Source organism: Lygodium microphyllum, chromosome 11, assembly GCF_053477565.2.
Source record: "Lygodium microphyllum isolate KBCC chromosome 11, Lygodium_microphyllum_v1.1.10, whole genome shotgun sequence".
NCBI lineage: Eukaryota > Viridiplantae > Streptophyta > Polypodiopsida > Schizaeales > Lygodiaceae > Lygodium > Lygodium microphyllum.
Genome location: NC_141145.1, coordinates 134291562 through 134305027, shown reverse-complemented (window position 1 = coordinate 134305027; position 13466 = coordinate 134291562). Strand labels below are relative to the sequence as shown.

Genomic DNA, 13466 nt, shown 5'->3' with positions numbered 1-13466 from the left:
GAAATTCAGCTTATGCGACAAATGAAGTATGATCTCCTAATTGGCACAGATATCCTACAACATCTTGTCCCATACACCTTTTGGTCCAACAAATTTGGCATCACCTACAAACATCGGACAACAAAACTCACTCTCCTTCCTCGGATTGGTAGAATAATCTACTCAATCGCAGAGACAACTGGTCATGACAAAGCAATTGCTAGAGAATCTTGGCTACATAAAGAAATGAAAAAGCATGGAGAACAGATCACACACATGAAACATAGGCTAGAACAGTTCATGCATGAAGATCCAATGATGTACAAGGAGAAACGACAGAAATATGCAATTTCTCTACCCATACAGCCAAATGCAATTCCTACCAAGGCAGTACATCCAGGCATGAAGGAAGAGGATTTAATGCTCTATAAAGAAGAGATACAATCTCTCCTGGAAAAAGGATTGATTAAGCCTACAAATTTCCCTTAGGCATGTCAAGCTTTCTATGTCAACAAGCACTTCGAGCAGAAACGTGGCAAGAAGAGAATGGTTATAAATTATAAACCATTGAACAAATATCTCATTGGCCATGGGCATCCTATCCCTCTAAAAGATCTATTGCTAAAAATGATAAAAAAGGCTAATGTATTTAGCATGTTTGATCTTAAATTTGGATTTTGGCAATTACCCCTCAAAAAGGAAGACAGATATAAGACAGCCTTCTATGTCCCCCATGGACACTACCAATGGACAGTCCTTCCTTTCGGCATTAAAGTCGCACCCACTAAATTCCAGGAGTGGTCTGATGTAATTTTTGGGAATTTTCCTTTTTGTCTCACATACATAGATGATATTCTAATATTCTCTGAAACTATTGAAGATCATCTGGATCATCTATCCCAGGTTGCCACTGCAGTGGAAGCCACCGGCATGGTATTATCACCAACCAAGTTCCTCATGTTTCAATCTATTATTGATTTTCTTGGCATAGAAATTTCACAGGGACAGATCAGACTTCAAGACCATGTCTTGAAAAAGCTTGTAGATATGCCAGATACTCTCACATCAGTAAAACAATTACAACAATTCTTAGGTTGCTTAAATTGGGTTAATTCCTCAGCACCCAATATTGCAAAATACACAAAGGACTTATATCCCTTATTACGGAAAGACAAGTTCCACTGGGATCCCATTCACACTATAGCTGTACAACATATCAAGCAGCTAATCAGCAATCTTCCACCCCTAAGATTGCCCTCCGGACATCCATTAATTATGTATACGAATGCATCTGATGCCGGGTGGGGCGCATGTCTTTGTGAAGAAGAAAAAGAACCAATCACACTTCACCCATGCAGATATGCTTCTGGGATTTTTTCTCCTACTCAGAAAAATTATCCTTCGTACCAAAGAGAAATCCTCGCCATGATTAAAGCCATAAAGGCTTTTCAGTTCTTTGTAGAATTTGTTCCTTTCACCATCAGAACAAACTTAAAGCATGTACCTGGCTACTTAACCAAAAAAGCACCGAATTAAATAGGGAACAACTCACTAGAGTGCACAGCGAAAACAACGAACAACAGTGGAACTAACAGATGAAAGCTCAGATGAAACGATTACTGAGTATAGACCAGTAAGTAGTGGTGCAGTTATGAAGGGAAAGAGTCAAGACAAGAAGATATGAAGACTTGGTATTGCTTGAGACTTGCTCTCTGAAGTAATGCTTAGATTGCTTCTATTGTGTATATTGCTTATGTTCATGAGTTACAAATGAGAGCCTTTTATAGGCGAATGGAGTTGAACATATGGTTTCCTTCTTAGAGGTTGAGTGGAGAGGGAATCAATAAAGTTACAGTGGAGCCTTTCGGCGCGAACCAATAAATGGCTTGTGAAAAAGTAAAAGGAATATTGTACAACATGTCTGTTGGTTGTGTCAAGGTGGTTTTCGAGAAAGTAGGTCTCCTACAGTGTTATGGATTCCCAGTACGTGCTCGAAGGTGACGTCAAGAGCATCAAAAAAGAGTGACCACCTAAGGAGTCTTTTGTTCCCTATTTCATTCGATGCTTTTTTGGTTAAGTAGCCAGGTACATGCTTTAAGTCTGTTCTGATGGTGAAAGGAACAAATTCTACAAAGAACCGAAAAGCCTTTATGGCTTTAATCATGGCGAGGATTTCTCTTTGGTACGAAGGATAATTTTTCTGAGTAGGAGAGAAAACCCCAGAAGCATATCTGCATGGGTGAAGTGTGATTGGTTCTTTTTCTTCTTCACAAAGACATGCGCCCCACCCGGCATCAGATGCATCCGTATACATAATTAATGGATGTCTGGAGGGCAATCTTAGGGGTGGAAGATTGCTGATTAGCTGCTTGATATGTTGTACAGCTATAGTGTGAATGGGATCCCAGTGGAACTTGTCTTTCCGTAATAAGGGATATAAGTCCTTTGTGTATTTTGCAATATTGGGTGCCGAGGAATTAACCCAATTTAAGCAACCTAAGAATTGTTGTAATTGTTTTACTGATATGAGAGTATCTGGCATATCTACAAGCTTTTTCAAGACATGGTCTTGAAGTCTGATCTGTCCCTGTGAAATTTCTATGCCAAGAAAATCAATAGTAGATTGAAACATGAGGGACTTGGTTGGTGATAATACCATGCCGGTGGCTTCCACTGCAATGGCAACCTGGGATAGATGATCCAGATGATCTTCAATAGTTTCAGAGAATATTAGAATATCATCTATGTATGTGAGACGAAAAGGAAAATTCCCAAAAATTACATCAGACCACTCCTGGAATTTAGTGGGTGCGACTTTAATGCCGAAAGGAAGGACTGTCCATTGGTAGTGTCCATGGGGGACATAGAAGGCTGTCTTATATCTGTCTTCGTTTTTGAGGGGTAATTGCCAAAATCCAAATTTAAGATCAAACATGCTAAATACATTAGCCTTTTTTATCCTTTTTAGCAATAGATCTTTTAGAGGGATAGGATGCCCATGGCCAATGAGATATTTGTTCAATGGTTTATAATTTATAACCATTCTATTCTTGCCACGTCTCTGCTCGGAGTGCTTGTTGACATAGAAAGCTTGACACGCCCAAGGGGAATTTGTAGGCTCAATGAATCCTTTTTCCAGGAGAGATTGTATCTCTTCTTTATAGAGCATTAAATCCTCTTCCTTCATGCCTGGATGTACTGCCTTGGTAGGAATTACAGTTGGCTGTATGGGTAGAGAAATTGCGTATTTCTGTCGTTTCTCCTTGTACATCATTGGATCTTCATGCATGAACTGTTCTAGCCTGTGTTTCATGTGTGTGATCTGTTCTCCATGCTTTTTCATTTCTTTCTGTAGCCAAGATTCTCTAGCAATTGCTTTGTCATGACCAGTTGTCTCTCTGATTGAGTAGATTATTCTACCAATCCGAGGAAGGAGAGTGAGTTTTGTTGTCCGATGTTTGTAGGTGATGCCAAATTTGTTGGACCAAAAGGTGTATGGGATAAGATGTTGTAGGATATCCGTGCCAATTAGGAGATCATACTTCATTTGTCACATAAGCTGAATTTCTATAGGTACTTTGATCTTATCAAAGTGGAGATAAGCCTGGGTTACATGGATGAGTGTAATCTTTTTATTGTTAGAGAGTTCTACTATAATAGGTGTGGAAATCTTTATACATTTTCTAGGAAAGAGCTCGAATGGGGCAATAGTAAGACTCGATCATGTGTCTAGTAGAGCATCAACATGTAAAGAGAATTGGGGCATATTTTTGAGTTGTACTCATACCATGGGAATAGGTCCACCAGTGTCTAAGGCATTGACTTTGAATGTTTGTTCCTTTTGTATTCTGATCTGGTTGACTGGGATTGTAGAAGTAGGCCCTCCTTGAGAAGTTGAAGGCATTTCTTGTAATTCCCTTAGGATTCTAGTTGTACTTTCTGCTAGATTTTTCTGGTTAGAGAGAATTCTTCTGTACACTTTGCATAATGACTTGATTTCTTGTTGCATTTGGAAAGATGCATTGACCATTTCTTCTCCTGTATTTCGAGTGGCATTTGTTGTAGATTGTAGCAGCTGAGATGCAGTCCTTGGCTGATGTAGACTTTCCAATTTATGTGGTATGAACATATTTGCCTGAGTTTTTGTCTCTAGAGCTAAAGTTCCTGGTTTAGGTAAATCATAGGGGTTAGAGAAAAATTCTTTTCTTATTTTTTCCTTTGTCTTTTTGGTTTTGGAAGACGTTGTCTCAGTATCAGAGGTATCTGATGATTCAGAGGAATCATCTTTCTTTTGTTTACCTTTTTGTCATATGAGTAACAGCTGTCATAGTCAATGTGATGTTGCATCATATTGACTTTGGATGCTTTTGCTTTTGCATGTTCTTTCCTTTTTGGGCATTTGTTCGCCAAATGAGACGAACTTCCGCAGATAAAACATTTCAATTCCTTTTTCTTTGTTTCATCTATATGTTCTTGTGTGTACTGTGATGTTCCTTTTGAAGATTTGTATGACTTTCTTGAGTTTCTTGAGTATCCTAAATACTTTGAATTTCTACCATCTTTTTTGTTGAAAAAAGACTTACTATGAGAATAGTTTCTGTGATACCATGGGAGATGGTGATGTCTATGGTGACGATGTCTATATCTTGGAGTATTGCCGCATGTACATTTGTCACATCCTAGATCCATGTCAAATTTGTATACTTGCTTGTAGATAGATTGAGGAAACCTTTGGTTGAACTGTGTCATCTTCTGATGCTGACAAACTTCTTTGACTGTTTGTTTTATAGTCTGGATAATCTGGCCAACACTATCTGTGAAATCTCTGTTTTCATTTTTCATTTTTTGTTTACAGTAGAATGGAATAGGTTTTGGAAAGGAACACACAAGATGTTCTTTCATAGTGTTATCATGAGCTCCTAAGCCTTCTTACAATAGATCCCGCATATATATCAAGTATTCTTTATACAAGCAAGGGTCCCAAAGCTTAGCTTTGAAAAATGCTTCACGAGCTTCTAGAACATCATCTAGTTTGTTGCCTACTAGTTCTCCTAGTAGTAACTCAAAGAATATATGTACAAGGTCTGGACTTTGTGCTATTGCAGCTTTTACCTGTGGATGTATTGATGTCCACCAATGCTTCTTGCCGCCCACAAATCCATGTGTGATGGCATTTAGGATGTCAATCCTGCTAGTTTGGGGTTTGTCCACTATTTTCTGTCCTGCATATGCATACATCATATAGATTAGTAGTTTTATCTCTTCTGGAGTTTTTCCATCAATGGACCAGATAGGGAAGTTTCCAACTTTCTCTGGAACACCAATCTTAGTGTAGAATTTGGTATAAGATGTTTTGGATGTAGATCCAGCTGTAGTTGCATTCAAGGAAGCACTTTGCATAGTAGAATGATGTGCATTCATCTGTGCTCTGAGAATACTAGTGGGAGATTTAGATCTGTGAGGATTGATGTGTATGAATTCTTCTTCAATCACACTGTCACCATCTTCGTCTGCAGATGTGAGGGTGAAGGCTATTCTTTCTTCAAAGTAAGCCTGATCTCTAGCATACCATGCTGGTGTTTCAACAGTGGGCAGATCCGGTGGTGTCTGTTGAATGCTTTCACCCATATATCTAGAGTTCAATCTGTTATGAACATTTCTTGTAAGGTCTTCATCATCTTGTTGTTCAGGGTCGATGCACAATGGCATATTTTCAAGAACAAGATTTTCTTCCCGAACTCTTCTGATCTTTTCTAGGTCAAGATCAATTTCATCAAAGGCTAATTTGTAATCTGAATCTGACCAGTCAGGAAACATCAATTCCAAGTATTCGGATAGTTCTACTACTGTAGAGCCTGGTTGTACTGTCTTTTGAAACAATGAGGGTTCTGTGGGGTTCTGAGAGCATGTATTAGTGGGTTGACAGTATATGTCTTGGATTTGTTGTAAGAGATCTTCAGAATCATCTTCATCTTGTAGATTTTCATAGCAGAACAAATCATTTTCATCAAATGTAATGGCTTTAGGACTTTCAGTAAAAGAAGTATGAGTAGAAGTACCTTCACCTGTAGGTATGATTTCTTTTTCTTTCCCTTTGCTTGAAATGTGCATGTTCAATGAGCCAATTTCTGGTGAAGAAAAGTGTGAAATCCATCCTTTGTGAAGCCTTTTGTTGGAGAAGGTAGACCAATCTGTAGCCATGCTTGGCGTATGTACTACTGCTGAAGATACATTAGTAGCTTGCTTCACAATAATATTTTTCTGTGTCTGTTGACATAAAACAAGTAGTTGATCTGCGGTTTGCTGGAGAGCATCAATTTTATCCATAAGTCCTGAAAGGGCCAAATGTGTCCAATTGGCTGCTTGGAGTTCTGGTGTCCAAGAATGACCATTTTGAGGACGTAAATAAGGAGCAACTTTATAGTTGTTCTCTTCATACTCAAAAGTCTGGATGACATTGAGAACAGATGACGAAGCTGTTTCTATAAGCTTTTGACAATGCTGGCAAACTCCATGGACGACTTGATCATGAGAGCAAGGCTGGGTATGGAATTTTAGAAGATTGGTTCTCTGAGAAGAAGAAACCTTTAGTTGTGGTTGGACCACTGCCTTAAGATGTTCTGAAGTGTTTTGTCTTTGAGGAAGTAGCAATGTTTTTCCTTTTTTATTTTGGACTTTGATAATTTTTGGAGGAAGTAATTCCTTTTTCCTAATAGAGCTAATATCAAGGTTCCATTCTGTAGGTAATTCTATTTCTGACCAGTTAACACGGTCAGGTAAGAACCTCTGAGTAACTTCATCAGATTTCATAATAATAGTCTGTCCTTTATCTGTTGAAGAATTAACTCCTTCAATTACCCTAGGTATGGCTAAAGACATACAGCGAAATATCATTCTATATTGGATAGCTAAATGTGCAGAAGATGCTTTCATTTGTAATCCTATAGTTCTAATGTGTAACATTAGAAGATCTGAAAGATAAGGATCATCAACTGCTATGACATAATTAGGTCTAAGTTCAAAGAATACTAAACCATTAAACAGAGGTGATACTGCAGCTCCTACTATCATGTCTTGTAATTCTAAATGTCTAGTGTCTAAGACAGCTGCCATACAAGAAGCATTTAATCCTTTACGAAACAGGGGAATAATACCTATGGCAATATAGCCAAGATGTAGATAAGGGTATTCTTTTTTGTTTTGTTGTTTTTGGATTTTGGGATAAACTAATGATAGCAAATTCACATGCTGATCTTCTGAAAGAGAGTCCCCAACGGTTAAAATACATTGGTCTTCGATGAACATGGTAGATGCCTTGAACTTGAAAAATCCATTTTCCCCATAGATTTGAGATGCACCTATTTCTGGAAGAATCCATTTTGAACTGAATTGAGCTTCATCAACGATGATTGTTGAATTACATAGAGAAATGTAGCGTACAATCTCTCCTGGAAAAAGGATTGATTGAGCTTACAAATTCCCCTTGGGCATGTCAAGCTTTCTATGTCAACAAGCACTCCGAGTAGAAACGTGGCAAGAATAGAATGGTTATAAATTATAAACCATTGAACAAATATCTCATTGGCCATGGGCATCCTATCCCTCTAAAAGATCTATTGCTAAAAAGGATAAAAAAGGCTAATGTATTTAGCAAGTTTGATCTTAAATCTGGATTTTGGCAATTACCCCTCAAAAAGGAAGACAGATATAAGACAGCCTTCTATGTCCCCCATGGACACTACCAATGGACAGTCCTTCCTTTCGGCATTAAAGTCGCACCCACTAAATTCCAGGAGTGGTCTGATGCAATTTTTGGGAATTTTCCTTTTTGTCTCACATACATAGATGATATTCTAATATTCTCTGAAACTATTGAAGATCATCTGGATCATCTATCCCAGGTTGCCACTACAGTGGAAGCCATCGGCATGGTATTATCACCAACCAAGTCCCTCATGTTTCAATCTACTATTGATTTTCTTGGCATAGAAATTTCACAGGGACAGATCAGACTTCAAGACCATGTCTTGAAAAAGCTTGTAGATATGCCAGATACTCTCACATCAGTAAAACAATTACAACAATTCTTAGGTTGCTTAAATTGGGTTAATTCCTCGGCACCCAATATTGCAAAATACACAAATGACTTATATCCCTTATTACGGAAAGGCAAGTTCCACTGGGATCCCATTCACACTATAGCTGTACAACATATCAAGCAGCTAATCAGCAATCTTCCACCCCTAAGATTGCCCTCCGGACATCCATTAATTATGTATACGGATGCATCTGATGCCGGGTGGAGCGCATGTCTTTGTGAAGAAGAAAAAGAACCAATCACACTTCACCCATGCAGAAATGCTTTTGGGATTTTCTCTCCCACTCAGAAAAATTATCCTTCGTACCAAAGAGAAATCCTCGCCATGATTAAAGCCATAAAGGCTTTTCGGTTCTTTGTAGAATTTGTTCCTTTCACCATCAGAACAAACTTAAAGCATGTACCTAGCTACTTAACCAAAAAAGCACCGAATGAAATAGGGAACAAAAGACTCCTTAGGTGGTCACTCTTTTTTTATGCTCTTGGCGTCAATGTCAATTCTTGTTTGCATGTTCATTTGTCTTCGAGATTCTTTCTTAATTTTGGATAAAAAGAGCTTGACGATCTTGAAGTGAAATAAATTTCTCCTCCATGATCTCATTCTCCACTCCCTTGAGATAATCTATGCAACCTTTTCATCTTTGGCAATCTCACCCAATGCCAATAGTTCACCCTGAATATCTTTCATCTTTAGTAGATAATCAAGAATATGCTTTTAGTAGTTTCATTTAGCTTTTAAATGCATTGATCTAACATCACCTTCAACTCTTAGGATTTTTAGTAAGATGTCCCATACCTCATTCAAATTTGTTGCATTGCCAATTTAACCAAATCATATCATTGCCATTGATATTATAAGGCCTTAAGCTTAAGTTGCTCTTCTATTCCAATCATTCCTTGGTTCTCCTTCACAAGTTGGTCTTTACTTCCACACCTACAATGAAGATCGTCCATGTGGTCTTAATCATTAGAAGGCTCTTTGTTTTGGTTGACACTCGAGTCCTAAGCTTTATGTACACATTTGAGGACTTTGCACAAATTAGACCTCAAATAGTAGCTCCAACACCATGTTGGGAAAGTGATCACAAACTAGCTATCACCACAAGCAAAAAACTAAATCAACTAGCACTATACACAAACCATGTTAAGATCAACATCACTACCAATGCAATAAACCAACTTACAATACATACAAACTACACTATAAATTAATTTGAACTAGGCTCTTGCCATGGATAATTAATGTAAGTTATTTTGAACTAATACAAGTGCACCTAAGGGTAATGGATAGAAAAACGTGATTGAAAGAATGAGTAAAGTATTATAATAAGCTTGTGTTACTCTCAGTTGTATACCATGGAATAGGCTTAACAATAAGGAGGTTCAGTCCCTGAGTTCATATAGTTGGAAGTAGGCATTCTATCTGTAATTCTTATGACTAGGGCTAATTGTGGAGAATAGTTCTTTGATGAGTAATCAACTTCTACTAAAACTTGGTAGGGACGTATCTCACACATTAGCTACAAGTAATTTAACTCAAACTCAAATTCTAATAATCCAACCGATTGATGTAAGCTCCTACATGATTAAGTACAATGTAAAGATCATATTTTGCCAATTTAATTTCAATGCAATGTCCTAAGGAATGCTAGAAACAGTGTACTTACAATTCTTCAACAAATACAGCATCAATTGGATTTCGACACTCATAGGACGGAAGCCTGAGTTCATACTTGTGCAATCGATTACAAGTCTGCCACTACTACTTTGGGACCCACAATATTTAAGATGGCAGTAATGGGACATCCAATTCCACGAGGTAAAATACCACAGCCACCAGCTAGAAATCAATCGCAGGTAGAAAGTAGTCAACGGTCAATGAGAGAGAGAAAGGCAACTACATTAACTTGCATGTATGTACTTAAATTTCAGTAACCCCTGCCCTTCCAAGCTCAATGTACACAATAAACCTGACACTCGCCATTGACATTAATAATAACTCTCCTCACACAAGCTGTTTTCAGGGCATGGATAATTCCAGCTACAGCAATCGCCTTGACCATTGACACAAGGAGTTCCCCTCTTTGATAACCTACAATACCTACTCTGAAATCTTCAAATTTTGATCATGATTCCCATTACAGCAATTGTCAGGAGCTCATCTAGCTTATCACGTCTTGTCATAATCAGTGCTTTTTCAGTCTGCAAGTTCAGAGTATGATGCTGCGTACATACATGAGCTCTAATTATCCATAAAACATCAGCCCATGCACCCACATACATATGCAGGGACCCATGATTTTCAACACAGTTCTACGGGACCAAATTCACACTGACCAAAAGGAGACTATTGCTTTTATAGGGTACAAACTTGTGGTTTCTGTATCAAATAATCCAATGGACATATCAAAAAAGATTTGAAGCTCCCATAAGGGATGGGAGGAAACAGCATGCTTCAAAACCTAGGATTGAAACAAACTGCTTAGGTTTTCCTACTACTGCTGGGTGCATTGCACTCTCTGGCCACCACCACCCATATCATCATCGTCTTCTTCATAAGCTTCTGCTTGTTGCTGTTGCTGCTTTCTCCCAAGCTCCTCCTCCATGTTGACATCATATAATGTGGTCTCCTCACATTCATCCAAATCCATGTCTGGCATCTGGTTACCTGGCCGTGGAGGTAGTACAGTTTCTAGAGCTTTGCATAGGTCGGGTGTCAGAGACCCAGACTCCGGGAACTCAATATGAAATTGGATGTAGAGACTGCCCTTCATAAAAGGGCGTTGATAGTGAGGCATTCCTTCATGATTAACAGCTTTTGATTGACCTGAAACAATACAATATTAGCAAAACATTTATAATATTTGTAGAAACATGTTTCTTCCAGATACAGATATAGATTCCAACAGCTTACCCGGCTTGATTATTTCTCCAGGGTTTGACTTGATTAACAGTTGCCGCCCATCAAGATGGGTGAGTGGAAATTGGAAACCACACAAGGCCTCTGTCAACGTCAAAGTGTGGTCAATGAACAGATCATCTCCCTTTCTCTTGAACTTTGAATGATCTTTTAATTGCAGAACAAAGACAATGTCCCCAGTCTCTGTGTCGGGCTGAAACATTCAAACCATCACATCAATCTGTATATCTAAATGATGAATCAAACCTTTACACATAGCAACCAATGCTCAAGTAGGAGAAACATACCGCTTCATCTGCCTCACCACGAAAAACAACTTTCTGGCCATGCTGCATCCCCTTCTCAACATGGACTTCCAAGACTTTCTTGTCTTGAACAACCTTGGCTCCTTTGCATTGAGGACACTTATCCCTTTCATAAATGCATTCACCTGAACCATCGATCATGTGACATTTAGACTCTTCACAGTTCAAAACAAGATACTCCCCATACACAAATGATGACAGCTTGAAGGAGCTTCTAACCTGACCCCTTGCAATCAGGGCAAACGTGTTGCATCTGCTGTATCATGCTGGGTCCAAGCTGGCGAATCGACACCTTAACACCTTGTCCATCACAGCCAGGGCAGTGACTGCTTGCTCCAGATTTGGAACCCTTCCTGCATATGAATACAATTGCGCATATTGAAGATTCACACCACAGCACAGTGAACAAAATCATAGTGAGGAGAGAGAACAACCCGCCATTTTCCCATGCATGTCAACTAGAATAGGTCCAGTGTTGTGAAGCATGGCAAGGTTTAATGTGCATAGCTGGCCCTAAAACACATTGCAATGCTTCGAACGAGACAAGACATACCCTCTACATTTCTGGCATATGATGTTTCTTGACAAAGAAAGCTTCTTAGAGGTTCCATTGTACAGATCCTCAAGAGAAACTTTCAAAGGATGCACTACATCTTCACCTCTCCTCATCCTTCGTCGTGTGCTTCCACCAGCTGCATCAAAATAAAAGCTTGCATTACAATTTGCATGCCAAGCATATGTGAAGACGTTATACAGATAATTTACATTTTACAAAGCTTGAATGTCAGGTTGAAAGAACTACTCATGCAGTACTACAACTAGAAAGAAATCAACATGTCTGTGAGCAGCCACAAACTTTTGATTCTTTCAAATCCAAGAGTCAAGACAGAAATCAGAGCTATTACAATGATAGAATATTCAGGTTTACTGGAAGCAACATCATTAACACATACCTCCAAAAGCGTGTCCCCCACCTCCAAAGAAAGTCTCAAATATGTCAAAGGGATTGACAGAGGCCCCTCCTGAACCCATTCCTTCCTTGAGACCATCCTCACCATACTGGTCATAGATTTCCCTCTTCTCAGGATCACTTAAAACCTCATAAGCCTGAGCAAGCTCCTTGAACTGCCAGAAAGAACCAAATTGAGAACTAGAGACACTAAATACAACGGATATTCATTCATATTGGCATGTCTGAATGATCAATTCGGATGAATAACTGTGTTTTACAAGCCACACAACTACTTCAATGCTCTAATTTCGAACACATCCCAGATCATTCACACTCCTCAATTGTAACATCAGATTGCATTCAGAGAAATCCCATTAATCTGTCTTGACATCAAAGGGAATTCAAAAGAGACCCTTTCATCTGCCTTGACATCACACGACATCCCAAAAGCTCCGTTTGCCTACATAAACACTACACAGCATCTCAAAACGTCCTGTTCATTTATCTTAACATCACATAGCATCGCAAAATACCAACAAACGAGTTGCAGACTGCAACCCTAGCAAACAGTACCTATACCGAGACCTTCAAAGGCGCCAATATTGAAGCAGCTCTCGTTTAAGGAGATCATTGTTTGCTGCCAACAAAGCCACCACAAGACACGAAGATCAAACAAATGAAAAAGGATAGGCACCTTCTCTGGATCTCCGCCTTTGTCTGGATGGTTTTTTATGGCCGCCTTACGGTAGGCTTTCTTCAGCTCATCCTGGGAGCAGGATTTTGAGACGCCGAGGATGTCATAATACTTGCTGTTATCGCTTCTGCGGCTGGGGCGCCTACCGAACATGGCAGCGGATGGAAGGCACAATCAGGGCGAGGGAGCTGATGAACCGGGCAACAGACGAAGGGAAGAAGATGAGCTTGATCCTCCTCCTCTCCTTGGCGATGGTATTCCGAAAGAAAGCGATCTTAATCCTCCTTCTCTGCTTCTTTCTCGCTTATCAGCACAGCAGAAAGCAAAGAAACAGACGCTGACAGAGAGACCCAGAGAGAGAACACAGAGAGAGACTCCCTAAGTGCTCTCCCCCTCGGCGGAAAAAGAACCCCAATTTCCTATCGCCCCTTGGTATAAGAGGCAGCATCTTCACCGTCCATCTCACCCCCGAATCTTGACGGTCCAGATTTCATAACCCTCACCAAGTTGTCCCCCTT

The 13466-nt window shown here is 39.4% G+C and overlaps 1 protein-coding gene across 1 annotated transcript; it reads right to left on the bottom strand.

The window, feature by feature from the left end:
• Window positions 1–10035: 10035 nt before the first annotated feature.
• Window positions 10036–13354, bottom strand: LOC148029413 (dnaJ protein homolog 1-like). The gene is made up of 7 exons (XM_087688236.1): window positions 12949–13354; window positions 12256–12427; window positions 11856–11994; window positions 11522–11655; window positions 11285–11427; window positions 10992–11190; window positions 10036–10904 (listed from the first exon to the last, which is right to left on the bottom strand). The coding sequence occupies exons 1-7, from the start codon at window positions 13099–13101 to the stop codon at window positions 10573–10575; spliced, it is 1272 nt and encodes a 423-aa protein (XP_087544362.1). The 5' UTR covers window positions 13102–13354; the 3' UTR covers window positions 10036–10572.
• Between the last annotated feature and the right edge of the window lie 112 nt (window positions 13355–13466).

What these genes read in the sequence shown, in the direction of transcription:
- LOC148029413 (XM_087688236.1), bottom strand. Translation starts at nt 13,101, where the DNA reads ATGTTCGGTAGGCGCCCCAGCCGCAGAAGCGATAACAGCAAGTATTAT. An exon ending in AAGGCGGAGATCCAGAGAAG is followed by an intron (nt 12,428 to 12,948) that starts GTGCCTATCCTT and finishes TCTTTCTGGCAG; the next exon opens with TTCAAGGAGCTTGCTCAGGC. An exon ending in ATATGCCAGAAATGTAGAGG is followed by an intron (nt 11,656 to 11,855) that starts GTATGTCTTGTC and finishes ATTCATATGCAG; the next exon opens with GAAGGGTTCCAAATCTGGAG.